We start from the raw sequence: 27799 nt of genomic DNA, 5'->3' as shown, positions 1-27799 counted from the left end.
CACATAAGGAGCTTGTCAGAAAAAAACAGTTTTCACAAAAGCCAGACATGTGAAAGTAAAAGCAGAGTTCCAGCCTAAGGAATTTTTTTTTGATCCTTGCTTTTTAACAGTCAGCTGCATTTTGGTGTAGACATTCAGTCATTCAGTTAGCCTTCCAGTATTTACTGGACACCTACTATGTGTGAGATTGTGCTTGGATCTGACACTAGAGCAATAAATAAGGCATGGTCCTTGCAGTCATCAGGCTCATGGTGCCGGGAGAGGTGAACATGAGAACAAGCAGTGCAATGGGATAAGTGCCAAAGGAGGCACAGGTAATACGGAAGCAAATTATTCATTCATTCATTCATTTGTTCATTCAGTAAATATTTGTGGGTTAGATACTATGTGGAAGGCACCATAGAAATGTAGGGGATATAGCCATGATTGAGATAGATAATCCTTGAATTTGTTGTGCTTCTGCCTGTTGTGGTTGTAAAGAAGCTTTGAGTTGAGTCTTTAAGAATGAGGAGTATTTATGGAGACACCCAAGGTGGAAAGGGTATTTCAGGAGGGAATATCCTGTGAACTCAGGAGTTCCCATGTCTTTGCTCTGGTGACCCCATCTCAGCACCAAATGGCCCCACCTTGGACCCTCACAAAAGAGATGTATGAGGGAGCCCTTATTATGGGCAATGACTGCATTTTGTCTGTAAAGAATGACTATGCCCAGACTTTATTGTCATTTCATGGACAGTTACAGGCTGACATTTTAGAACATTTGATTTCCTTCCTTTTAATTACAGCCTACAAGGCTTATCAAAAGTATATCCAGTTCTATTCTTAGAGATCTGAGGCCTCTAAGCTTAGCTTTCAATTTCAGTCCTCATCTTAGGTACTTAAATAGTGGTTGTTTGGTTTTTTTTTTTAACTCTATGTATGTATGTATGTATGTATGTATATATGTATTTATTGTTGGCTGCGTTGGGTCTTCGTTGCTGTGCGGGCTTTCTCTAGTTGGGGCAAGCGGGGGCTACTCTTTGTTGTTGTGCGCAGGCTTCTCATTGTGGTGGCTTCTCTTGTTGTAGAGCACGGGCTCTAGGCTCGCGGGCTTCAGTAGTTGTGGCACACAGGCTCAGTAGTTGTGGCTCACAGGCTCTGGAGCACAGGCTCAGTAGTTGTGGCGCACGGGCTTAGTTGCTCTGTGGCATGTGGGATCTTCCCGGACCAGGGCTCGAACCCATGTCCCCTGCATTGGCAGGCGGATTCTCAACCACTGGGCCACCAGGGAAGTCCCTTAAATGGTGTTTTTTAACATGTTTTTTTCATTCCAAAAGAAAGATTTATCGGTTGTCATGGACCTGAGTATTCCTTCAGTCTGTCTGAGAAACACAAGTGAAGACATAGACAAATATTGATATATTAGCCTACATGTAGTTGGAACATTTCATCACTTCAAGGATAAGGAAATCTAAAATTCTCTGTTAATATATAACTATATCCTTAAAAGCTTTCTTTTTTTTCTTTTTTTCTTTTAAGGCATCTTGAGGGGCTAGAATATTCTTTTGAGGACCTTCCTCTCTTACTTTGACTTGTATTGCAGATAATAACAAATGCCACTTGCTTTTCTCTACATAATTAGAAAATTAAAACAACCAGACGTTCTACTCCCCAGTCTTCCCCACCTTTTGCATTCTTTGTGAATAAGCAAAGGATAGGTCAGGAAACTCTTATCAGGGGCTTATTCCCAAGGATACTGTCCTGGATGTTGTCTTCAGCCTACGTCTTCCACTTGTGGGGAATCCCCGAGAAGCCATGTCCTTACCATTGATCCTTAGGTACTGTAAGGTCACGGGAGGCCTCTGAGTCACTGTGCATTTAATCATGCAGCCTGCTGTTAGTCATCGTTGTATTTTCTTGTGTTCTAATTCTTTAAAAATCAGTGGTTCCCTGTGGGGAAAGCAACTCCAACTCTCACAGAAGAAGAGGCTATTTCTGCTAAATTTCCAGATGCACGTTAGGGCACAATTGTTCGCAAGTGAGGGAGCATCTACCTCCTATTAAAAATAGTACTCACAGGACTTCTCTGGTGGCACAGTGGTTAAGAATCTGCCTGCCAATGCAGGGGACACAGGTTTGAGCCCTGGTTCGGGAAGATCCCACATGCTGCGGAGCAACTAAGCCCGTGCGCCACAACTACTGAGCCCACGTGCCACAACTACTGAAGCCCGCACGCCTAGAGCCTGTGCTCCACAACAAGAGAAGCCACTGCAATGAGAATCCCACGCACCCCAACGAAGCGTAGCCTCCACTCGCCGCAACTCGAGAAAGCCCGCACGCAGCAACGAAGACCCAACACAGCCAAAAATAAAACAAAAAAATAAAAAGCAAAAAAACAAAAGTACTCACTCCAGTTATTACCCAGTTAGCTAAACTAGTAGCTATTTGGGTAACGCCCAGTAGACGTACTCACGGTGATTTTCTGTCTGAACAACTTGATTTAGCAATTGAGCATTAGATGTTGGCTTGTCTATATGATTTTTAAACTCAGATATGATTGTAGTTTTACTTTTGAGAAATAACTCTCTTCCTGTCAGTTCCTAGGAGAAGAGTGAGTCTCAGAACAGGAGGTCAGAGGCTTGGTGGTCAGTGCCCTGCCCTCTTCCTGCAGTACTGGTCTTTCGTGAGCTCAGAAAACACCACCAAGGCCACATGCAACAGGCATGGATGTTAGGGAAGCATTGAGGGGGATCGAGCAGCCCTGAGGACCGCTAACAAGGAAGAAGGGCTTTTTTAAAGGTGACAGGTATACCACCTTGACCCCAAGAGGTGGTCAACAAGGAACACAGCAGACATCAAAACATCAAACGAAAGGACCATCAATATATGTGCAGTGTAGAAAAAAACTGCTATTCCCAGAGCAAATACTACATCAATACCTTTCTTTCTGGAAGTTACAAACCAAGATGTTAAAAGTGATTATTTTCTAGGACTGGAGTCCTTGCTTTTTGTATCTTCTAATTTGCCTACAGTGAACATGCCTTGCACTTAGAAGGGAAAAAAAAGTTATTTGTAACTATAAACACTTTAGATCACGTGCATGCCTGCTGCCTATCAAATTATTTTCCTTTATTTATGTTCCATCCTAGGCTTTGCCAGTTCACACATAATTTCTTTGTAATTATGAAGAGATGTATTTCTGCATTCTATTATTTCGAAGTATTATTGTACATGAAAAACAGATACTAGAGACTTTCTGTGATGCGAGCCAGGGTAACCCAGACCCCAGTCTGATTCTTCTCTCTGTCTGACGAATCGGGCCTCAATATAGCATGCTGTCACCTGTTCAGCAGTCTTGTGATAGGACCCATTTGGACGATGAGGTGTCAGAGCCTGTATTTCTCTGTTTTTCTGCCCGTAAAAATCTATAGTTTGTTAACAACAGCGTAAATTATTTGGAATAAGAAGTTTGTTCAGTGGAAAAGAAACATGAATAGGTTTAGATTTTTATGGGGCTGAATCAGCCAAATCAAACACAGGCCGTCCTGAAGCTTCCAAGTTTTTAATGGAAACTCACGCTCTTTAGAACTTTGCTGCCTAATTATAATTCATGCCTTTTGCAGATACATTACAGGGTGGACCAAAAGGAAAATGTTAGATATGTCCACTTGTGATTTCTATTGTGTTACTCGTGGAGTGCCAACTGCATACGTCCAATGGCCTGGTGCGTGCAAAGACACAGGCCAGATCCCTGCAGGCTGAGCCACTTCAGTGGGAGGGAGGACGATAAACTTGCAGTATTACAAATACAGAAGACAACTCAGATACAGAGCCAGCCTTCTGTATGTGGTTGTGCAGAAGTCACCAGTGTCAGGATTCAATTTAAAAGTCCCATGACAACCGTAACCCTAAATCAACCCTCATCATTGCCTTCATCAGCGATGTCCTTTCGAAACCCAGAAAAACAGAACCACCCAGATTTCATTTTAAGGAGAACTTTCTTTTCTTTCTTTCTTTCTTTTTTCTTCTCTTTTTGAATAGGTTTAACTGGTGTGAAGGGAGATAAAGGAAATCCAGGCATTGGAACTCAAGGTCCAAGAGGCCCCCCTGGGCCAGCAGGTAACTCTTCCTACCTAACAGGAAACTGTAAGGTGGAAATCCTAAATCTCTATATTCACTTGACATTGCAGGTGAGGCAAATGGCCATATTACATCCTTGTGTCCAACTGGAATGGCTATATTTCTCGTTCCTTTCATTGGAAGGCCAGTTTGTTAGTAACGAACCTCCCAATACACAAGCCCCCAAAGATACAGCATATTCTGGGATCTTATTGGTTGCGTGAGTTAGGCTGGGCTAGGCTATGCTGTAGTAACAAATCAATCCCCAGTGCTTAGTGGATTGATACTTACCCAAAGTTTGATGTGGGTAGGGTAACTTTTGCCCCATTTTGGAACAAAAGGCCTTGAGGAGAAAGATGAAGGAGGCACATCAACTTCCTGAATGCAGGATGAAAGATGTCATTTCCAGTCATATTTCACTGGCTGAAACTAACCATATGGCCCCAGCCGACCTGTAAGGGAGTCTCAAAATCTAGGGGAACGCATGGGTATTTGATGAACACTCGTAGTTTCTGCCACCATGGTCACCTTACTGAATGAGTTTTGTGTATTTTACTATGTGCTTTTAGAATGGCTTCCAGATGATCATACTCTGTTATTAAAGTTATAAGTTTACAATCCAACTGTATATTTACAATCCCCGTCTTAGCCATATTGAATCAAATGACTTACCGATTTTTCTTTCCAGCCTAATGATGATTTTGGAAAATACCTTTTGTAGGAGAGATTCCTAATGCAATGGATTCACTCTGAGTATAAATACTCCTGTTATTAGAGATTGTATGAGGAACTGATCTAGCGCGTGCCTTACACAGAGTGAGTGGCTGGTGAATGTTAATTGAATGAAACGGAATGCATCTGAGAGTCACAACGCTTTTCAAATATAAGGTGATACGTGTTCCTAATTTTCACTGTGGTTCTAGTTGAAGAGTTTCATTTCTAGTTGAAAAAGGCCTTCTAAGCACTGTTGGAATCCAGGCCTAAAGCAAAACAAAGCAAACGCATAAACCAGAAAAATTCCAGACTGACATACTTCTTAAATTCACAAAAATTTTAATCCCCCTCTCACTTTCACTCAATGTAAGTTCTCAATTGATTCAAGCTAGCCTAAAGAAATTTTGGATTCGTATACTGGGTCCAATTTCAGAATTCTCATTTTTCTCCTCCAGTATAATTTCTTTCAAATTTAGACTAATTTATTCCAATTATCTGGGGCCAAAAACCAGGATAAGTTATAAGGTTGAGATCAAGTGTGTTCATGTGTGTGTGCACATGTACGTGTGTGTGCACATGTACGTGTGTGTGTGTGTGTGTGTGTGCATGGCCATACATTGAATTCATAAGGAACCTGCACTGGGAAACAGAAGCTCCATAAAGAAAACAAGGTTGACAGTGGTATGCTCCATTCCCTTTCATATCCAGGAGGTGATAAAAAAAAAGACTACATTTTGCTTTCTGGTTTCCTGAGCTGATTGAAAGCATTGACCTCCAGGAGAACATGTGATTGCAGTATGATCCTCTGTCCAGGAAATCCAGTTCAGGAATAGAATTCAATGAGTAGAGAGAGGCAGATCACCCTAGTTGTTAAGATGTGTAATATCAACTTCTTGTAAGTGTTAGTTTACTTCTTGGTAGTCTGAAAACTCACCCTGTGATGATAAAAGACCAACTGTTTTCATTGGTGGGTACTTTGTAGGACCTTCCGGGGAAAGTCGGCCAGGAAGCCCTGGACCCCCTGGCTCTCCTGGACCAAGGGGTCCACCAGGTCACTTGGGGGTGCCTGGACCACAAGGTCCTTCTGGCCAGCCTGGATACTGCGACCCCTCTTCATGTTCTGCCTACAGCGTAGGAGGTAAGTGTCAGCCCTTGTGGGCTTTGAGCAATGTCTTGCTATGCTTAGTATCATAATGGTGAGGGTGCTATAAAAGCAAACCTATTATGCACAGGAAGCAGAGCTTGAATTGCTCACAACCTTTTAAATTATCCAGAGGCATCTTCTGTAAACTGCAAATTAATATAGAGGTTACCCCTGAAGAGGAAATTTAAAATAATACCACATCTAAGTCTTCCTTGCTTCCAAATGGCGATCCACACAGATTTGGCCTCTGACCTCATATCTGATCATTGAGGGACATGTTTGAACATTCTTTGGGGCCTCTCATTCTGTGTTATTTCTGTAGTGTGGCCATGAAGTCCTCTAAAGTTTTACTCTTGTTTTGGGGAAATCTCAAACTTAGAACTTTCCCCGTAATTAGGAGGGCCCTGGAGATACTGTTGGGTGACATCCTGCCCACCGCATGCATTTTAGGTCACCAAGGATTATTTTAAGAAACAAAAGTGGCCATGCTGTCCTTGCCTCTTACTAACTACTAGACTGAGATTCTGAAAAGATTATGCTTCCTGAAAACATCTGTGGTCTGCATGCTGGAGGGTTGTCTAATGGGACATTTTCTAACATGGTCACACTTGGAAGCATCAAGAGAGAGGTTCAAAGACTGCTTTGGGGCAATGAGCTTATTAGCCAATGAATTTAAATTTTCTGCTTTAGAAGAAATTTAACCTTATTTGCCAGAGGGACTGGTCAAAGTTTTGCTGATGTGTTTTTCTCTGTTCATCTCTTCCCTCCCTGTTCTCTCAAATATCCCTGTCCCTTATTAAGATCTGATCCCTTACAATGATTACCAGCACTGATGTGGAGCTCCTCCACTGATTACATGGGCCTGGGCAATTGGCTGCAGATACAGAACTGTCCTGTTGACCACCACCACCCATCCCCTGCCCCTAACAATGGGCACTCTGTTTCCCTGCCTCACCTGCTTCCCTACCTGCCCACTGTCACATTTCTTGCCCTCCCTGCTCCAAGCACATACAATGATAAGACTGGAACTTAACCAAATCACATGTGTCAGTTGTTATAGAAACTGACTGCTCCATATCAGCCTGAGCGTAGGTATAAGATTGTCTACCAAGAATTATCCCAAGCTTCCCTAGGTGAAGGCCCAGGAATAGTTACTTAAATGTGTCTTCTCCTCTTTCCTGTGGCCACACAAATTGCTGGGCACCTTTCTCCCTGACCACCCTACTATCCATTCTTCCTCTGATCACCTCCCCTCCCTACTGCCCCCTGGTGTTGGACTTCTAACATGAGATGGGTTTTTTAAATTTATTTTTCTTTCATCATTCTGCTGATATTTCAGGGTTTCTTTTGTAAATAAAACATGTAATATTTAAGCAGTTGGCTGTGATTCTAGTTTCCTAACAATTTCTGCAGTATATCTGTACCTTCCTTCTTTCGCTAACCATCTGAAACCTCCTGGCAAAGGTGCAAGCACTGTGGTGGATAAAGGTAGCTACTACTTTCTACCCGAGCAGGATATCTCTGTACTTTAGAGACTATGTCTCTATGGACCCATATAAGGGGAGGATATCAATTTATGGTTCCTGGGTTCTATCACGTCCCCACCCCCACTCTTCCTCTCTAGTTCCCCATCCTGATGAGCCAGAATTCACCCCTGTCCAAGATGAGCTGGAAGCCATGGAGCTGTGGGGCTCTGGGATCTGATAGTCTCAGGAGAACTTGGAGGACCAACCGCAAAAGCTCCTAAGGCAACTTATTCAAGAAGAATGTCATTATGTGGTTTGTATGCTACCTTTGGGAGGGGGCTCATTTCACCAGCCTACATCTCCTCCTTGGATATTGTTAATAATATTGTTATATTAACAAAAAGTATGTTTAAAACAATTCCCCTTAATCCATGACACCATAGGATTGATTTCTCTTTGTTGTTTTAATGGCATGCTCAAAGAAAAATTGGCCAAGAAGTTTGAACTCTGGAATCTTTTCTGTGGTAGATGATCTCAAGTCCTAAAATGCAACAAGACAGATATGACTGTCTTTGAGGAAAATGGGGTTCCAGCAGAACAGGAATTCAAAGGGACTCGAAGATTATGCTGTTTATCCTTATCCCCTCTAGGAATGACCTTGCTGAAAAGAAAGGAGGGACATGATTGGAGAAACTACCTCTTGCTAAATTGATCTGTCCAACTCTGAGATCACTTGGTAACTAGCTCCACTGGTATCCAAGAATATGTGTTAGAATATAACCTTTCTGAATTTGGTGATTGTAAAAATAGATTTAGTTTTTTCAGTGGCTTTTGACGTGTAAAATAATGACTTCCCACTGATTCTGATGGAAAAAGATCCAATTTTGATGAATAATTTATCCAGCAGTATGTTCCAGAGCTTGCGCTCCTTAACCACATGGATTACTTTGTACATGCAGATGTATTTTTGCAAACCTATTTCCATTCTTTTTTTTAAGCAAATAAAAATTTTAAACAACGTATGTGGATTGTTTTTATTTTATTCCATTTCTATATGTCACCTTAAACTTTTGTAGTCTTGGCTTAGGTTTAACCAGAAAAATGACAGCTGCCTACCTTTAGACACTCATTCAAACATTCATTCATTCATTCATTCATTCTGAGTGTGGTAGGATACTTAACAGAAGAAGGCAGCTGACTTGAGCCTAACAGACTGACAGAATTCTATTATTCATATATAACCTACCAGACAGACTTGACTGTGAAAATGTAAGACTGATGCTAAGTAAACATTTGCCTAAAGAACTTATCTTTTGGTTTTAAGAAAAACTCTAGAAGACGAAGAAATGAGGTTGAATCTAATAGATTCTAATTTCTAAACTATAATTTGTCTTTTGCTCATAAAGGAAAACACTAGGTGTTTGAAAAAGATTTGGGTTCTATTAATTGTTTGTTGAAAATAGAAATGAAAGAGAACCATAAACTGAACGTATATTCCTTTTCCTCTGTAGCATCTCCCTAATAACAGGTAATTGTCAGAAGTAGGGATGGGGTCATTTATCACCAGAAGCTGGAGTCTTCCTGGATCAGGAAGGTCTCTTGAGATTCTTTGGGTCCCCTCACCACACAGATTGGTTTAAGACCTTCCCACCCAAAGTGTTCAAACAAAAGGGTCTACGTGTGCCTTTGGGGATCCAGGTAAACATAAATATATTTTTTGCTGCCTTTGCAAGAAATGAAAGAAGACAGTGAGCAGATAACCGACAGTGGTTCCCTTGTAGTTATAGCACATGCTTCCACATGTAGAAAGCAGGACTAATGAGGAGGAAAGCTTGCACAAGATTGAATGACGTGGCCCAGAATCACCTGAGAGAACTCTTTAAATGACTGGGGTGTGTCACTAGTCATAGCATTCCCTTGTATCTCAGATTTCTTGGTCTTCAACAAGTGAGTAGAGAGGATATCCTGTATACGTTAGTGTTTGGCCCTTGGAAATGCAAAGACTACTTATGTCACTCAGAAGACCTTCAAAGTTTGATATAAATGGCGAAGTATAAACACTAGAGGTTCTAGTCCATTCATATCATTCTTTTTTTAAAATAAATTTATTTATTTATTTATTTTTGGCTGCGTTGGGTCTTCATTGCTGCGCACTGACTTTCTTTAGTTGCGGCGAGCGGGGAGCTATCTTTGTTGCGGTGCGCGGGCTTCTCATTGTGGTGGCTTCTCTTGTTGTGGAGCACGGGCTCTACGGGCATGGGGTTCAGTTGCTGTGGCACACGGGCTCAGTAGTTGTGGCTCACGGGCTCTAGAGTGCAGGCTCAGTAGTTGTGGCTCATGGGCTTAATTGCTCTGTGGCATGTGGGATCTTCCCGGACCAGGGATGGGACCCGTGTCCCCTGCATTGGCAGGCAGATTCTTAACCACTGCAACACCAGTGAAGTCCCCATATCATTCTTGAGTTGTGCAAATACACTTGGCTTTGATTTTACTTGGTGATCTAAATTTGTTTATTTAAGCTATGGGAACACTTCATTAGTTTGGAATTTGTCATCACTTGGACCCAGTTCATGAGATTTTTATTGAGTGAAATGTTCATAATAAAAGGTGTAATTCAAATTCAAGATTTTTATGTTTACAGTACATTGCCTGTAATAAAAGCTTATTTTGAAGTACATTTTTATTGACTTACCTATTCTGGCAGGAATATACTTACATTTTAATTTATACTTTATATCATTTCTGAAAGTAATAAAGTGTAATTTCATAAAAGGACATTACTCCTCAGAATTTTCATCACTTTGGTTAGAAACTCTTGATTCCTAGAATTACAGACTCGGGGCAGAGTGGTTGAAAAGTTTAGTTTAGGAGAAAACTGAGCATAAGTCGGAGTTTGGGAGAGTAACCAGGGCTAGAGATATAAATTTAGGAGTCAGGTGCATGTAGGTACTATTTAAAGGCTATGGAAATGGATGAGATTACCTGGAACATTTCCCTACCTTCTACTATCCCTTTTTCATTTTTGTTTCCACAAGCTCTCCAACCTGGTTTTTCTTATTTTATTTTGAAATGTATCTCTCAGCTAAATATTCTCCAGACTACAGCCACAGTGAACTAGTTGCGAAAACCCTTGATGCGTGCTCTCTCTTATTTATCTTTGGCATGCTTTTTCTTCCACTTGGGAAACCTTCATCTTTGTCCCACCCCAGTTTAAAGGACCTATTTATTTTTGTTTGTTTGTTTTCACTTTTATTATGAAAAATGTTAAACATATTGAAAAGTAGAGAGACTAGCAAATAAACATGTACCATCTCCTTTAAAAAATAATTTTTAGCATTTGGGCATATTTGTTTCATAAATTTAAAGTATTTTGATACAAGTTATGGACATCATGACACGTCACCCTTAAACGCTTCAGCATGCATCTAGGATATTTTCCTCAAATCCACAATTTCATTATCACACCTTATGAAAGTAACAGTTATTCCATAATAACATTTAATTTCCAACTTCCCTCAGTTGTCCCAAAGAAGTAAAGGACCTACTTTTATTCATATTCACCATTTGAAACTAAGCCAGGCTCCTCCTCCTGTGTGAAGCCTTCTCTGAACCCCACCATCACCACCTGGACAACCTCCATAACCGTGACACCATAGTCCCCTTTTCTAGTGAGTTCTTTAACCTCTGAGCTCCCATTTTACTTGTGTGCATACTTTAAGCGGTCTCAGACTGCCCACAGTGTGCTTAGCACTTAACAGCTGCTCAGTAAATGTTTGTAGAATCATCTCACCCTAGCACAGTTTGATTTATAATCCGAGTCAAATCATATACTCAGAGGGAAGAGTTTTCTCTAGCTATAAGCCAGAACATTTGGGAGACAGCAATAATGCCTAGGAATGAATGATCAGCTTCTTAGAAAGATCTATTAAGTATTTCAGAATGTGAGGAAGAGGTATTTAAATCTTGTCTTCCTATACATGTATTCATTCATGTGTTCATGTATTCATCCATCTCTTTGTGCACGCATCCATCCATCTATCAAACTTTTAATAAGTATCTGCCACGGGTTCAGCCACGTATTAGGGTGTAGGGAAAGAAAAGGTGGATATGATGGTGTAGGAGCTTCCTAACTTCTTGCTCTAAGTTGAAGCAGGTAAGGTAATCTGGACAAGATTGTGGAAGATCTATCCCATGATAAAATGTTCAGATTTCTGCCTGAAAGCAATAGGAAGTCAGTAGGGGTCTTTAAGTAGGTAAGTGACCTGATTGGGCGTATTATTTGCAGACACAATTTATATATAGTGTAAATTTAAGATTGACTGTTGTGGGGAAAGATCAAGAAAAGAAAAAGACATTTAGTGAAGACCTCCCACGTATTAGCCTCTATTCTGGGTTCCTTATATTAAGTCGATTTCCACAAGTTAGGTAAGTATTCCCTTTTTACAAATGATCAAACATGTAAGGTAAGTAACAAGACACACATCCAGAGAAGAGGAAAAGAAGGGATTCTAACTCTAATTGGTTTGCTCTCGTAGCTCATGACCCCTTCCCTGTATGTACCACGCTGCCTGGTGCAGTAGTTCAGATGACGAGGGCCTGGACCACAGTGGTGCAGTGAGGAATAAGAAGAGGAGAGAGATTTGAGAGCTGATGAAAAAGTATGTACTATGGGCAGAACTTGACTGATGGGATAAGGTTGGGAAATGACAGACAGAAGGTAAGAATGACTTCAAGATTGCAAGTTTGGGAGGTTGAGTGAGTGGGAATTTCACTGAGTTAGAAACTTGAGGAGGAAGAGAGAATGATTTTAGAATGGCATGCTGGTTTTGAGGCTTTTCTGCTTTTTTCAGAGTAAGTACAATATTAACGGCAGATAACAACTCAAGAAGGTTGAGACAGTGAAGAATGATTTTGGATGACTAATTTAGTCTATGACAACCACCAGAACTTAATCCCTTTGGGCCTGTCCCCCAAAAGAAGGGCTGTTCAAATGCAGAATGGAAGTTTCCAAGGTATGAACCAAAATATTTAGTTTAAAAAAATCATAACTTTTGGTTCTGGTTTGCTGTGGCATTGGAAACACTGATGTAAATGGTCCATTTGTGCTAGACAAGCTCAGAGTTCAGAGAATTCCTTTGCCACGAAGTCCTGGTTATTCTATACTCTCTAGAATAACTCTATCCTTAACAAAAATTAACTACGCGAATATACTTGCAACGGTTTTACGTTATTTATCAGACTGAATAATTTGATTAGAAATTTGGCTGACACGAGATGCTTAAATCTATTGATAAATGAAAAAAGCAAGCTGCAGAACAATATGTACAATATTTATCTATTATTCTGTTCATCTATCTGTATTGAAAAATTGAGATGAACTCCAGACATTTAACCAGGCTTACTTCCTGGTTATGGGATTGTGCAAAGTGTTCATTTCACTTAACTGTTCATGTTTAACATTTCTGTATTGTTTGAAAAATATTTTGCAACAAGTGTGTGCTCTCAGAAATTTTACAGGAGATTTCAGAGCAAAATTCTACTTTACAAAAATAATCTATTACCTTTTTAATAGTCTCATCCTAATGAATGATGTGAATGAATGAAGAAATATGAGTCACTGATGTTTAGGAAAGTGGAGGCAGGGCTACTTTTAAAAGCAGAATAAAAGAGGCAGTAGGAGGGCTGGGATAATGTGCTTGTTTTGGTAGCATATCTAAATGCACAAATGTTAGTAATGATTTACTTTTTTCTCTGTATCTTGCTAAGTAATAAAAAACATACACTGGCATAAATAACCATATTTCATTGTTTCTAGAATGTTTAATTGCATTTTATCTCATTGATTAAAAACGAAAAGAAAAAAAAAATTACCATGACCAACGTAGTGAAAATCAACTTTTCTAACCTAACTTAAAAGAAGTTTTATAATGGAATCCAAAGAAGTAAAAATATCTTTTCTTCAGCTCTAAAATGAATTTTGTATGGTAACAAAACAAAACTGAGTCAGATAGAAAAGATATGTATAATTACCGAAGACATTCATCTCCATTTTTCCCTGTCCTGTCGTCTGGCCCACATTCAGTGACTCCTGATAAAACCGTATCCCTGTTATGCCCTAAAACTCATGTCACAAAATCGTTAACCCGCTGGGCTTTCCCTCTGAGAAATCACTGTTATTTGAATGTGCTCAGTTATTGAATAGATGTATTGAAGAGGATTTGGTTATTAGAAAATTCATGTGCTTGCACTTTACCTGTCCTTTCTCATGTATATGGTTATATTATGCTTCTGAGCTGACAAGTTTGCAGGCTGAAAGGATCGAACTTCACAAATAGAGTTCTTTTTACAAACATTGCAGTTATCAGATTTGGACACCACAAGTAGAAGCCTTGCTAACTAAATCTCCACTGTCACTGGCCACCTGCTCTTGTTCTTGGAGTGTTGCCAACAAGTTCTATCTCTGATTCCACTCTCAAGTGTGAGCATGTTTTATCAAATCGGGAGCGAGCCACAACTTGAAGGACCACAGGCCACAGAAAAGCTAGAAAAATGGATACAATTCAAAAGCTGATTGTACAGGTAGCAATAACAGTCTGTCTAGAGCCTTGGGAAAGTTTACTTTTCTTCTCCTGAAATATCTACATCCACATGTGGAGTGCTTTCTGAAGGAACTGGGTCTATACCTGCATGGCTAAAGATAGCTTTGAAGAATGGAGAGTAATTAAAAAGACCACAAACCCGGTCACGCATCTACCCAGCAGCTTGGCAGTGTGCGAATGGCCTGATGGTTTCTGCTGTCACATTTCTAGACAGCTGAACAATGACATTTGTGGTCACCAGAAAGATTATGGCTTGGACACCATTTCTGAACCCTAACATTTACTTGTTTTTTTGTTTTTTTTGAATTTTTGTGCCTATCAAAGCAGGCACTGACTGCAGCAATATCAGGTGTGTTTGGAATCAATCGCTTGCTTTGTCACTCATTAGGGACCTATATTAGCTTGGAGTTGTTGACCATACATTCTTCCCTTAACTGATTAAAGACTGGCCTTCTCATCTCCCTAAATCTGGTATCACTAAAGAGACACTCTGAACGGTCAGGCAACTCAAGGTGACTGTTCTCTTGCTCTCTGTACGTCCCCTGATCGACCGGTGCCTGCTTCACCCACACCCCACTCACATGACTGACCTTCCTATATGCTTGCACCAGGCCCCAGCTAGTGATTGTTCTTATCCAAGGGGTGGTGAGGGGCGTGCCCCTCTGCAAATTTCCCCGGTAACCGATGAGCCAACCTGAGGTCAATTCCCCCTGTAACTGGCAATCTCCGCGTTCCCCCTGGGAGTGAAGACTGCGCCCTGTCCTGCCCGTGGTCTGCTGCACGTGGTGGGGTGTTGCTCCAGGACCTTGCTTCAGAGAGGTAGGCTCCCCCATCCATTAAACCACTGATGTCTCTGTCGCTGACTCTGGGCTCTTCTGTCTTGAAGCTGGGTGAGTAGAGGCCTTGCAGGCCTGCAGGGTGCAGCCCAACACCAGTGCCAGATAATTCATATTGGCTGCTGTGTTAGAGACAGGCTAGCTTCAGCTAAAATTATATTCTCTTCTTCTTGAGCACAAATTATTTTCTCATTTCCAGACTCCCTCAGTATGGCCACGTGACATGTTTTCAACCTATGAAATATGTTTGTGGCTTCCGAGTCAAGGGAGTTAAGAAGTATGTGTGTGTTGTCTACCTGTTTCTTTCCCATTTGCCACCTGAATGCAGGGGACTCCAAGGTCTTCTAGGAGGCTGGAGTTATAAGACGGAGGGTGTTTGGGTTCCAGAACTGACTTTGTGGGAGGCCATGCTGACTCCTTGCTGTTCCTGGAATATGCCAGGTAATGTCCTATCACATCTTGCCATTCCCACTGCCTGGAATGCTCTTCCTCCAGATATAACCTCATGGATCACTCCCTCTCCATGGAAGCTGTCCAGGTGTCCCACAGGTTTAACTCAAGTCTGATACTAGCATCAGAATTGGACTAGCGTCAGATGCCACAGGTTAAGGGCTCAGTCCCACAAGAAGGCCCTCATTTCAGATGACAGTCACAGAGCCAAGTTATCACCTGTGCTTCTGACTGACTGCTATAAATCAGAGGTTTTCACGATCCCCTCCTGGGGTTCGATTGCTTTGCAAGAGCGGCTCACAGAACTCAGTAAACTTCAGTTTACTTACTTGATTATTGGTTTATTACAAAGAATATGAAAGGATACAAATCAACAGCCAGATGAAGAGATACAGAGGGCGAGGCCTGAGCAAAGGAGCCTCTGTCCCCATGGAGTTTGGGGCTCAGCACGTTGACATGTGGATGTGTTTTGGTTCCCCAGCCTGGAAGCTCTCAGAAACCTGACCTTTGGGTTTTTATGGAGGCTTCATTACATAGGCATGACTGACTAAATCATTGGCTGTCGTTGATTATTTCAAACTCCATCTCCTCTCCCCTCCCTGTCATCCTTAGATGTGGTCCCAAAGCACCTCTTTAACATAACAAACGACACCTTTATGGCTCTCATCACTTAGGAAATGCCGAGGTTTTTAAGAGCTCTGTGCCAGAAACAGGGACGAAGACCAAATATCTATCTATATATAGATAGATATCAGATATATATATATATATATATATATATACACATCAAGTATATATATACATCAAGTATATATATATCAAGTATATATATCAAATATATGTATATATATCAAGTGTATATATACATCAAGTATATGTATATATATCAAATATACATATCAAGTATATATATTAAGTATATGTATATATCAAATATATAGAAAGTATATATATATCATATATATATATTTTTATTATAAATCACAATGGGACACCATGATAGCAGGAAACTTTTATTCACGTATGCATCTCAAACACCTAGAACAGTTTCTGGAGCATAAATATTGGTTGAGTGACTGTGCAACAGAGCAACTGATTCCTTGTTAATATAGACTAGAGAGCTGGCTAATTAATCACTGCTTCCACGGTTTAGACTTCCAGATTAGATTTTCTGAAGGACACACATATGCATATTTTCCATGATTTATTGGCTCTGCATATCCACAGTGCCGGTAACAGTACATAATAATAAAGTAACTGATAATATTTTTCTAACAACTTATAAAAATATTTTATTTGGACTTTGTGAATTTGCCAAAAAGTAAAAGAAGGATAGGCTTTATGCTCAGAATTTACTCTAAATATTAAAAACCCTAACATGTATAAAATAGATAACTAATAAGAACCTGTTGTATAAAAAATAAATAAAATTCAAAAAAAGTAAAATAAAAACCCTTTTTAGTTTCACGATTGGTAAAGAAGATGCCAGATGGCATCATCATTTTAAAGTGTTGATTCTCCATGGTTTAATACAGGTTGACAAGTTGGAGCTCCATAACCCCCACAGATAAAGCACAGGTGTGCCACGAGCAACAGATGCTCTTCTGGGAGCCACTGTTTGCAAGACTTTAATAGGTATTAACTTTGGAATTGAAAAGTGAAGGCAGTGAAAGCAAAGTCAAGACTTGAAATAAAGACTTTGTTGAAAATCGAAGAGCTTCTCATGGACCAAATGGCACTGGCAAAAATGTGTGTCTCCTTCAGTGGTCCTGTTTATGCCATCTTCATGTGGAAAATGTATCCTAAACCTTCCTGGCAGCCACAGCCTAATAAAAGTTGGCCTCAGGTGGAGTGACTGGCTGTTTTACTGGTAGCTGATCTCAGGTTAACATTCATCTAAGGTGAAGCCCTGAGCAGTAGTGATGCTGCAAAACTATTCAACTCTCTTATTTTAAGTTTTTGGGGAGAGACAGAGAAGGGGAGCGGAGGGAGAGAGGCTATTTCTCTGCAAGAACCTATATTTAAGTTGATATGGAGTCTTAATGTCTGTCTTGGAAAGATTATACCTTCTTAAATAGGCTTCTATCCAATTCGAACTTAGCATTGTAGAGATAGGCAGCAAAATCCCTCCTGGGGCTTAATTTAGGCTTTGCAGACTCAGAACTTGCTACCGGTCTATGGGAGAATTTTCAGCCAGGAGACACCTGGACAGTTAATGTTGTTCTTGGCCGACTGTGGTACTAAACCCCTTTTCCAGGAGAAGGTAGGAAAACAAATCATGCAGCATAGAAAAAAGATGGAGCACAGGCATAGTGACGGTGCCTGGATCTAGCAAGGAGGGAATTAGCAAGAAAGGAGAGGAAGGGACTCTAGTAAGACTCTGATAACTGCAATTTACATGCATTTTTTTTTTTAAAAAACTTCCTTCGTTTGGGTTAAACCTGACAAGTAAAACAAAATTCTGCTCTTCAGTCACTTTTAAAGATGGCAGCATTACTTCATCACTACTGCCCTAGCCTCTGGGCCAGCTTGTGGCCCAGTTTATCTAAACAAAGAGACATTATTTATCAACCTCAGTGCCCATAGTTCTTAGTATTCGCTTTGTAAATTTAGAGTAGGAACTAGGATGAGAAAAGAAAGGATTGCATTCCGGGTAAAGGATGGCTTTAAAGACCTGCTTTAGAAGTTAGCTCTAACTTGGCCCACCTGCTAGGTCCTAATGGAACCCTGGGAATACCCCAGGCCTGGAGATGAGGGCAGGCCGTGGCAATGACGTCACTAGTAGGTGGGCCCTACTCCAACCCAGACATGATAAAGGGATGGCACCAGACTTTTGTACAGTATATCCTAGGTGGTGACTTCTGCTGGGGTGGAGCCAGTGTGACCTCGTAGGACCCCGGATGAAGAGTCCGCCTGATGGAAGAACGAGCTAAACCAGGATTTACAGTGAGTGCACCCGTCTGTCCTATAATGCGGCATATGCATTCCTAAAAAATGATCCCTGCGTGATGGATTATGGGTTTATGGCAAAAATGGAGTTGACGCAGAAAAGCTCAAACCTTATACCGTCTTGTAAGTGATACAAGAAAACGATCACAGTTTTAAATATCACAAGTTCCTAATAAGGAAACATTATATTAAATATAGTATGCTATTTTGACAAGACATGAAGTTTGCTCGGCAGAGGTGTTGATGGTGAAGAGTTGTGGTTTTTGAACCATGGAGAATAGCTGGGAGGAAGATTATATTTTTTTAAATGAAACAGGAAACCAGAGGTAGATGGCTGTGGCTTATTGTTGCTTTTTGTTCAGCTGAATGGGCTTAAGACAGAAAGGGGACCTGGAAAATGGCAATTCAGAAACTTGAGAGGGGACTAAAGCGTCATAGAAGGGCCCACCCTCCTCTACCCCAAACTCTGGGTATGGTGAGTTGGATCCAGGAAGCCCCAGGTGGACCCTCCCCAACTGAGCCTGTTTGGTTCCTCCTATTCCTCATTGGCCTGAATATGTTTTTTATCTCTCCTTCAGGAGAGAAAATATTGGGTTGCTGTTTTAAAGAAACAATAGTTCTTTTATTGTTTTGTTAATTGACCCCTCTCAAAAGGAAGCTATTTGTGGGAACCCAAATGAGATCAGATGACACAAAGTGCTCTCCTGCTGCAGGAGGTTTGCAGTTATCCTTACCGACTGCAAATGAGTGCTTTTCAGTTTTCAGTGCCCCAGAAAGCAGGTGATTATTGGGAGGTTAAGATTAAGCTCTTTTTTTTTTTTTTTAGTGTTGTTTCTGTAGTCATTAATGTGATTACTTTATGCGCCGCCCCCCCCCCCCCCGCCGGCTACTGCAAAATCACATTTTCTATGTTTCAAAACTCCGCAATATTTAAGGCTTTTCCTTTGCTATTAGAATCAGGACACTTATGTTTTACTGAGGAGACACAGCAGGCAATGCATGTAGGTAAAATGGAGAGACAAGGTGTTGTGTATTATTCTTTCACAGGTCATTATGCTCAACTGGATGGTGTTTTTCTCATTTATCTGGTGTTAATAGCATAACACATAGCACCTGATGAAAAACTGCATATGGACAAATATAATTTTGGTTTTAGTGACTTGATTCCTTATCTGTGCTAATTTGCACGTTACAGGCACACATCGCAACAGAATATATATATATATATATATATATATATATCAGCTTTCTTTTCCTTCCCATGTGATGTTGGAATAACTAGGGTTTCCTTCTTTTTCTGTAAGTATTCGTATATTTGTATTTTTTAAAGTTCTCTTCTGTTTCTTCTGTGCATTCTACTTTAATTGGAGCTACAATTCTAGCGGTTCAGCTTGTCTTCCCCGCCTCAAGTTCCTGGGTCCTATACAGTGAGTTTGTTTGTTTGTTTTTTGCGGTACGCGGGCGTCTCACTGTTGTGGCCCCTCCCGTTGCGGAGCACAGGCTCCGGACGTGCAGGCTCAGCGGTCATGGCTCACGGGATCTTCCCGGACCGGGGCACGAACCCGTGTCCCCTGCATCGGCAGGCGGACTCTCAACCACTGCGCCACCAGGGAAGCCCGCGGGTTTTGATTTTTATTTGGCTACTGTGTTTGTGTTCTCCTAGGAAACGCACAGATCTGGCTGTTAAACTCTCAAGCAATGGCAAATGGGCAGGATTGGGAAGTCTGATAGCTTCTGCTTCTCAAGGCCACTTGGTGCAAAAGCCTCTTTGCTCTGGTTCTCTCCGAATGCAAAATGGAGCTAACTCCCAACAGCAGGAGGGGCAGTTCAGTCCAACAGTATAGCCCGTTTAGGTCTACTTGGGTCTATAGCTCAGGCAGCCCCTCCCCCTACAAAAGGACTCTCGCACAGCAAGTGAGAATGAGGGTTATGGTGATCAGTCGCAATATTCTTCCTGAATATTCAATACAGTCGTCCCTCAGTATGTACGGGGAAATGGTTCCCAGGACTCCCTGCAGATACCAAAATCCAAGGATGCTCAAGTCCCATCCATACAATGGTGTGATACAACAGGCCCCCTGAATCCGTGGGTTCTGCATCCATGGATGTGGAGGGCTGACGGTATGATGACTGGGCTCAATATTATTATAAAGCCTGTTGCTATGATCTCACCTTTTCAAATCCTGCAGCTGTGTTAGAAACAAGGGCTTCCTTCAGTGAGCCCTTCTCAATCAGGAAATATGTGCCAGGCATTGTTCTAGGTGCTTGGGATACACCAGACAAGAATTCCTCCCTACTAAAGCTGCTGCACCGGGAGCTGGGGGCTTAGTTCACACTGGCTCACCCCCAAGATCACCACATCAAAAGGGATGGAGCTTCTTTTTGGTCCAATAGTTTAAACTGTAACTAACTGCCACTTCCTTGAATGGTAGCTGTTGACCTGTACCGGGTCATGCTTGCTTTATTACAGAATTTGTGATACATAAATACTTTTTCTCGCCTAGTGGCGACTAAGTCCATGGATTTCTGAGGCAGACTGCCTGGATCCAAACCTGATTTTTCCCCTTAGCAGTTCTGTGACCTTGGCCAAGTTACTTATTGCTGCCTCAGCGTGCCCAGTTTTAAATGGGGAGGTAACATTATGTACATTATAGGGTGATATAGGGATTAAATGAATTTTAGTTTATATAAAGCAGTTGTGTTTGGCATATTAGCAGGTGCTTACTATCAGTACTTTATATTTAATGTTTATACTGTTTTCCCCTAAATGTACTTATATCACAGCTCATACATAGTTTTAGCAGCACCTCTGACACCCAGGTGCACTTATTTACAAATCTATCTACAGCTCCTTTCCACCCTGCAACAGACACTCTGCTCTTTGGTGGGGCATGGAGGTGTTGGGGGAAGACGTGTGATTTCTGTTTCCCCAACACCTGGCATATAGCAGGCACTTAGTACATGTTTGCTGCATGAACGGGAGAAGGGGTCAGAGACACTCCTTGATTGGCTAGGGCAAGAGAAGAAAACTACCGTAAAAATGCCCAAACGCAGTTTCTCAGCACTTTAATTCCCAGGGAGGAGATTTTGCTGGACACATTGATCCCGGCGGTCCAACCTCAGTGCCCAGCACAGAGGTGAATAGGAGCCAACAGGAGAGATATGGACACACAGTGCAGGGGTCTGCAAACAGCATCACAGGTGGGGCAGTGAGATTTCTAGGGAGCAGATAGGCATTACTTTGTTATTTTGGTGTCATGGAAACCAAGAGGCTCTATGGGACACAGAAAAAAGTGAAGCAGTTTGAAAATACCTCAGGACAAACCTTACCCTACTGAGCTGGAGGGATGAACTCAGATGATGCGAAGTTAGATAAAATAGTCACTGAAAAGAAAAGTGAAGGTGGGCCTTGTTTTCCCAGGTGTCAAAAACAGGGAGCTGGAACGTGAGGAAATCTGCATGAATGGGCACTTGGCAATTTTAACTGCAGTGCTACCTAGGGTTTGGTTTTTTTCATTAAGTGAGAAATTGAATAGTTAACCAAGTAAGCAGTTTTATTCTTATCATCATTATAACATTCAAATCAGATTACATAATAAAACAATTCTATAAAATAATGTATTTTATTGCAACTTCCTATTGAAGGAATATCCCTTCCTGACCTTTCCCCACAAACGTTCAGCGCCCAAAACAGGTTTCTTGTCAAAAGGCAGCAACTGTTTCACCCTGCCCTGTAGGAAGGAGAAACTCATCAGGAAGAAGTTTCAATCACCGCACTGTTATTTTCTGAAATTTTCCGTCTCTTACAGCCGATAATCTTCAGGTCTGAAAGACAAAAATCAACATTTATTCTTTCACAAATCAATTTCATTTTCTCCCGCATGATGAAAGAAGATTATTTCCCAATTTAAAATGAAAGTAACTGTTCATCAAGAAATATCTACAAATATGATATCTAAATTTTTGGTGAAAAACATTAAGGCCAAATTATCGCAAAGTATAACAGTTAAGTGACAATTCCCAAGTTCTTTGCAGAGTATAAATATAGGCCCCCGTGTGCCTATGCATGAATGTATGTAGTGACTTAAAAGCTTGAATTCAATTTCCCAAAAGCCCTTTTAATAGAAAGGATTATATATAAAGATATGGATTTGCCTAATAATGGCAAATTCTGAATGAGCAGTTTCCCTATTTGTATTATTTTATCATATGCTAAATTTAATTTTCATTACAGTAGCATACAAAATACATGTATAAACACCAGCCCTTTGATATTTTAATTACACACACATTTATTATATACATATATGGTCTTTTAATTTACTATATACATATATAGTCTTTTCTTTGTTTATATATTTATAGGATTAATCACACCTGAAAGTTCCTTCTAGTAGTAAATTAAAACAAAGAACATTTTCAGAGAAATGTTAAATTTTAACAACGGAGAAAATGAGGAATAGGAAATTATGAAATGCGAAAACTGTTAGTGTCCTTTTAGTTAGTTACTTTTACAGAGTAGTGTAATTGTAGGTATTGAGCTCCTACAGAATTTTCAGAAGGAATTTAGTGATTAGTAAACTAAATAGATATTTTTGAAACAGCTGTAAAAATATTCAACAGTTTGAATTCCTTTAAAAAAAAGGAAACAGGTGAACTCTGTTTGCCCTGAAACAACTTATCTCATCCCTTTCTACATTTAAATCATGTTTTTCTAAAAAAAAAAGAAAGAAAAAAGAAGACAAAGAGACCAGATAGCCCAGATAGGAAGACCAACAGTCTGGTAACTAAGTAAATGAACTATATTACAATTTAAAATTATTATTTAACTATGAGGAACACAGGCACTGATCTGGGAAACTAACCAAATATGCTTCACCATATCGTCATTCTGTAACAACAAGAAGAGAAACTGCAGCATTTTGTCACTGTTTCTGAAATCTCTTTTCAAATGTAAAAACTGAATCCAAAGTCTGGGAAATGACAGTTTGATACAATAGCTGGAAGGGGCTCCAAAGTGCACCCTTTGAATCTTGGGTATGTGACTCAATACAATCAAAATTCCTAGTCAAGAGACACCAGTGCATTTTAAGAAACAATTTATTCTTCCATCCAGCTGGTTCATATAATTACAAAAGGGTGGCGGTGATGCCACTGGAAAGAAATCTTCTAAGATTTCTAACAAGTAGCCCTAACAAGAAGTCTCTGCAATTCCACTCAATGAAATTAAATGTGCTTAGTCACAGTCTGGTTGTTTCCACACCAAAAGTTAATTTATTAACAATGAGATGAGGAAAGTACCCTTTAGTGGAATTTACAAGTAAAATAGGAAACATGTACGAAGGGTGTAATCTGTCATGTAAAAAATGTTGACAGTGACCTGAAGGCGATCGGGGGCTAATGAAGCCCAATTTTGTTTCAAGACATTTTGGAGGAAGTGAGGAGGGTTAAGATGATGGCTCTGTTAGGGCTGGGGCAGTGATGAGTAAGAAGAAAGGATGGGTTCAGGATTCAAGAAGCAGAAAATTAACTTGTCCAGGGCAGGGAGGGGAAGAGGGAAGAGACCAGGCGCATGACGGAGGAAGGAGCTACTGGAAAATGACAATTCAAGGATGACTGTTAATTTTCAGCTTGAAGAACTCAGGAAATGGCAATGCTATCTATTTGTTCAGGAGAGGGTATACAGGCAGGAGAACAGATTCTGAAGGGAAGGATTTTGTTTTGAATATGATGAAATCTGGCCATGGCAGGCAGCTAGTAAGTAGGATTTGGGGTTTAGGAGAAATGGGGCAAAGGGAAAGACATCTGAGAGTCTCTAACATAGATTCTTTCTTATCCCACTTCCATATAGTGGAAGAACTTTCACTAGCTCTCCACTGCTTTGTCAAATTCAAACACAGAATTCAACACATAGCCCTCCAGGACATGGTCCCAGTTAACCTTTCTGAGTCATTCTTTCCACAACCTGTCCGTTCTGGTCCCATTATACTACTTGCTATTGCCCAGATAGAAACTTTCAGACCTCTGGACTTGGGTACTTGATATTTTCTGCACTTGGAGTATCTCCTATCTCTTCTCTGCCTGGTGGACTTGACTAATCCTTCAAAATCCACCCCCCAAATCACATGTTCTGGGAAACCCTACACAACTCTTCCTTTCCTAACTTAGGCACGGCTCTTTTCCCTGAGATTGCCAGAGAACTTCATGCATACTTCTATTATGGTGTTTCTCAAATTACACTTGCCCTAAGTAAGTGAATAAGTGTTGTTATGTATGTAAATAACAGTGCTGTGTGCTTATTAGATGCCATGAAATATACTAACTACCTCACATGCACAATCTCATTTTACCCTCCTGACTATATAGTGAGAAAGACACTGTTATCAACCCCATTTTACAGTTGACAAAACTGATGCTCAGAGGGGCTGAGTAACTTGTCTAAGGATACACAGCTAGGAAGTGGATGGTAGTGATCTAGTGCAGACCTTCTGACTCCAGTGTTTGCAAACACCATTTTATTCTACAAAACTCCTATCCTTTGGAGGCACAGTCCCAATATAATTGATCTTATACTACCAGCAATTAGCACAGTATCTTGCACGTAGTGGAGGCTTGTAAGATACTTGTAATTATAGTGACCGCCTTGAAAATGCCACTTTGTTTGCAGACTCATCCTTTCTGCTTTTGGAATCTTTTGCAGATGGTTAATTTGCTTCTAACGGGCGGAGGGGGAACAGTATCATAGCCAAGAGACTAGGTACATTGGATGTTCGCAGAGCTAGAAATATCAACTCATGTGCGAGACAATCAAACATATTACATGGCTACAGGAGGTACCCCTGTGGGGAAAAGTGAGGTTTTTACACTAAATACGGTTCTATTTCTCTCTCCACCTACACAAATGTAAGCAGGTACACATACAACACATTTGTATTGCTTACTCCCACTAAAAGAAGGCGATCCAAGATAATATAAGAAAGGGGAGGGGAGGGGAGGGCTATTTAGCTGAGTGGGTCTCAAACTTCAGTGGGCATACAAATTGCTTGGGCTCTTGTAAAAATGCAGATTTTGATTCAGTTAGTCTGTAGAGGGTCTCATGATTCTGCATTTCTAACAAACTCCCATGCGATGCAATGCTGGTCCGTGGACCGCACACTGACAAGCGAGGGTTCACCTCAGACCTCTGACAGAGCTGTTCATAAGACGGAGGGGGCGACTATTTGAAGATGCTGAAGAAGCAGAAGAAACGCTTTCAGTAGGAAGTTTCTAAAGCTGTGCTGTGCCTAACAGAAGGTAACACACTTCCTCATTAGCTAGACATGATTCCAATAGATATATAGTATCCTTCTGGCTCTTGACTCACCAGAGGACTTTATTAACAGGCAGCTTTATGCTTTTCTGATACAACAATAACTAATTGTAAATTATGATAACATCAACAGAGGCTGGGTACTAAAATTCCTTTAGCATCTATCATGAAAGAAAGATAAACTTGGACTTCCCTGGTGGTGCAGTGGATAAGACTCCGCGCTCCTAATGCAGGAGGCCCAGCTTTGATCCCTGGTCAGAGAACTAGATCCCACATGCGTACCTCAACTAAGAGTTTGCATGCCACAACTAAGGAGCCTGCCTGCCGCAACTAAGACCCGGAGCAACCAAATAAATAAATAAATATTTAAAAAAAAAAAAGATTAACTGTATCTTTAGTAACTGAGCAAATGTCATTGTATTTAGGTTCTTAAAAAGTTCCTAGTCTATGTACAGCAACATTACATTAATCAGAATTGAATTCTCAGGGACTTCCCTGGCGGTCCAGTGGTTAAGACTTCGCGCTTCCAAGGCAGGGGGCACGGGTTCAGTCCCTGGTTGGGGAACTAAGATCCCACACGTGGCGTGGCCAAAAAATTTTTAAAAATTAAAAAATAGAAATAAAAAGTCCTGGGGATGTAATGCACAGCATGACGACTATAGTTAACAACACTATATTGTATATCAAAAAAAAAAAGAAAGAAATACCAAAGGTCAGTCTGATTGAGTTTTAAGTCACTTCCACGGTAAGAATGGAACTATTTAGAATAAACCATTCCAGGAAATCTGGTCACATCACATACTCCTTGAACTAAAGATGTTAGCTGTACAGGTAATAGAGCAATGGTGCTGCTACACTCATTTCCCCAGACACTGTACCACTAGCCTGATCAGAAAAAGTTCAACAGTGATTTTTTAAAAACTAAACTCACTTCTAGGTACAATGGAATATTACTCAGCCATAAAAAAGAATGAAATAATGCCATTTGCAGCAACATGGATGGATCTGGAGATTATCATACTAAGTGAAGTAAAGCAGACAGAGAAAGACAAATACCATATGATATCACTTATATGTGGAATCTAAAAAAATGATACAAATGAACTTATTTACAAAACAGAAATAGACTCACAGACATAGAAAACAAACTAATGGTTACCAAGGGTAAAGGTGGCGGGGGGGAGGGATAAATGAGGAGGTCAGGATTAACATATACACATTACTATATATAAAATAGATAATCAACAAGGACCTACTGTATATAGCATAGGGAACTCTATTCGTACTCTGTAATAACCAATATGGGAAAAGAATCTGAAAAAGAATAGATACATGTATAACTGAATCACTTTGCTGTACACCTGAAACTAACACAACATTGTAAATCAACTATACTCCAATATAAAATAAAAATTAAAAAATAAACTCATAAGATTGTTAAAATTTTTTAAAAATCAAAAAATTTTTCCAATTAAAATTAATGGGAATTATTGTTACATTCAATTACCACTTTTAAGTCATAAGCTGTATTGGCTAGGAGATGTAAATGATTTTATTTTGGTTGTATATATAAAGATTGCTTTTTATTTTAACAACCAGTCCTAATGTGTTCATATCCAAAAGAACAGTATAGTTTAGAAGGCTTAATATGAGCAAAATTCAGGACTGGAAATACTGAGGTCTATGGTTTAAGCCAACGCTGTGCTGGTTGAAATGATGGAAAAGCTGGAACGTAAGCTTTCTCCCCAAGTCCAGCTAATAACTTCTGACTGTGAAGAGTAGCAAATTAAGTTAAATCTTGTACGAAAATGCCACATGACTAGACTAGCACACAATTATGGAAAATCTTGAAGATGTCCACGTCCCAGATCTTTATGGGTTTTGAAAAGGTAAAAATCCTTCTCCACCGTCTTTAACTAAGTCTCTGATCTGAAGCACATTTTATAAAGCCATAGGTAAAATTATTTTTCTCTGGGCATTCATTTAACTAAAACCGAAAATCTGTACATTTTGGGGATGAGTAGCTTTTATATCGAAGGGCAAGCTGAAAGCTGAAATCCTTGCTGACTTCCAGAGCTATAGACTGGACAGGATGCTCACCAAGTCCCTTCTGCAGTGCTATCGTTCCTGGCACCCGTTTTCTTTTACAGAGCTGCATGGATTACCTATTAAACTCCCTAAATCTAATTCTACTTTCAGCAAAGACAATTCCAAGGCCAGTCACGGTTGTCCTC

At 40.4% G+C, this 27799-nt stretch overlaps 2 protein-coding genes across 6 annotated transcripts in view; one reads left to right on the top strand and one right to left on the bottom strand.

Annotated features, from left to right (window-relative positions):
* Positions 1-9240, top strand: part of COL14A1 (collagen type XIV alpha 1 chain) — a 230376-nt gene extending 221136 nt beyond the window's left edge. For 2 of the 4 annotated variants that reach the window (XM_089898773.1, XM_022555619.3), the window contains exons 45-47: positions 4021-4098; positions 5795-5950; positions 7581-9237. In XM_089898773.1, the coding sequence (XP_089754899.1) occupies positions 4021-4098; positions 5795-5950; positions 7581-7660 (314 nt within the window). In that variant the 3' untranslated portion in view covers positions 7661-9237. Of the gene's footprint in view, positions 1-4020; positions 4099-5794; positions 5958-6757 lie in introns of all 4 variants that reach the window. The other 2 variants (XM_089898775.1, XM_089898774.1) reach the window with 2 other exon arrangements.
* Positions 9241-21792: 12552 nt separating this feature from the next.
* MRPL13 (mitochondrial ribosomal protein L13) overlaps positions 21793-27799 on the bottom strand; it is a 35681-nt gene continuing 29674 nt past the window's right edge. For both annotated transcript variants that reach the window (XM_022555605.2, XM_089898772.1), the window contains exon 7: positions 21793-22081. In XM_022555605.2, the coding sequence (XP_022411313.1) occupies positions 22060-22081 (22 nt within the window). In that variant the 3' untranslated portion in view covers positions 21793-22059. The remainder of the gene's footprint in view (positions 22082-27799) is intronic.

Source organism: Delphinapterus leucas, chromosome 17 (genome assembly GCF_059928025.1).
Source record: "Delphinapterus leucas isolate spDelLeu-1000000601 "Yukka" chromosome 17, BTC_Dleu_Yukka2, whole genome shotgun sequence".
Classification (NCBI taxonomy): Eukaryota; Metazoa; Chordata; class Mammalia; order Artiodactyla; family Monodontidae; genus Delphinapterus; species Delphinapterus leucas.
Note: the sequence above shows the minus strand (reverse complement) of the source record. Positions and strands in the feature narration are given on the sequence as shown.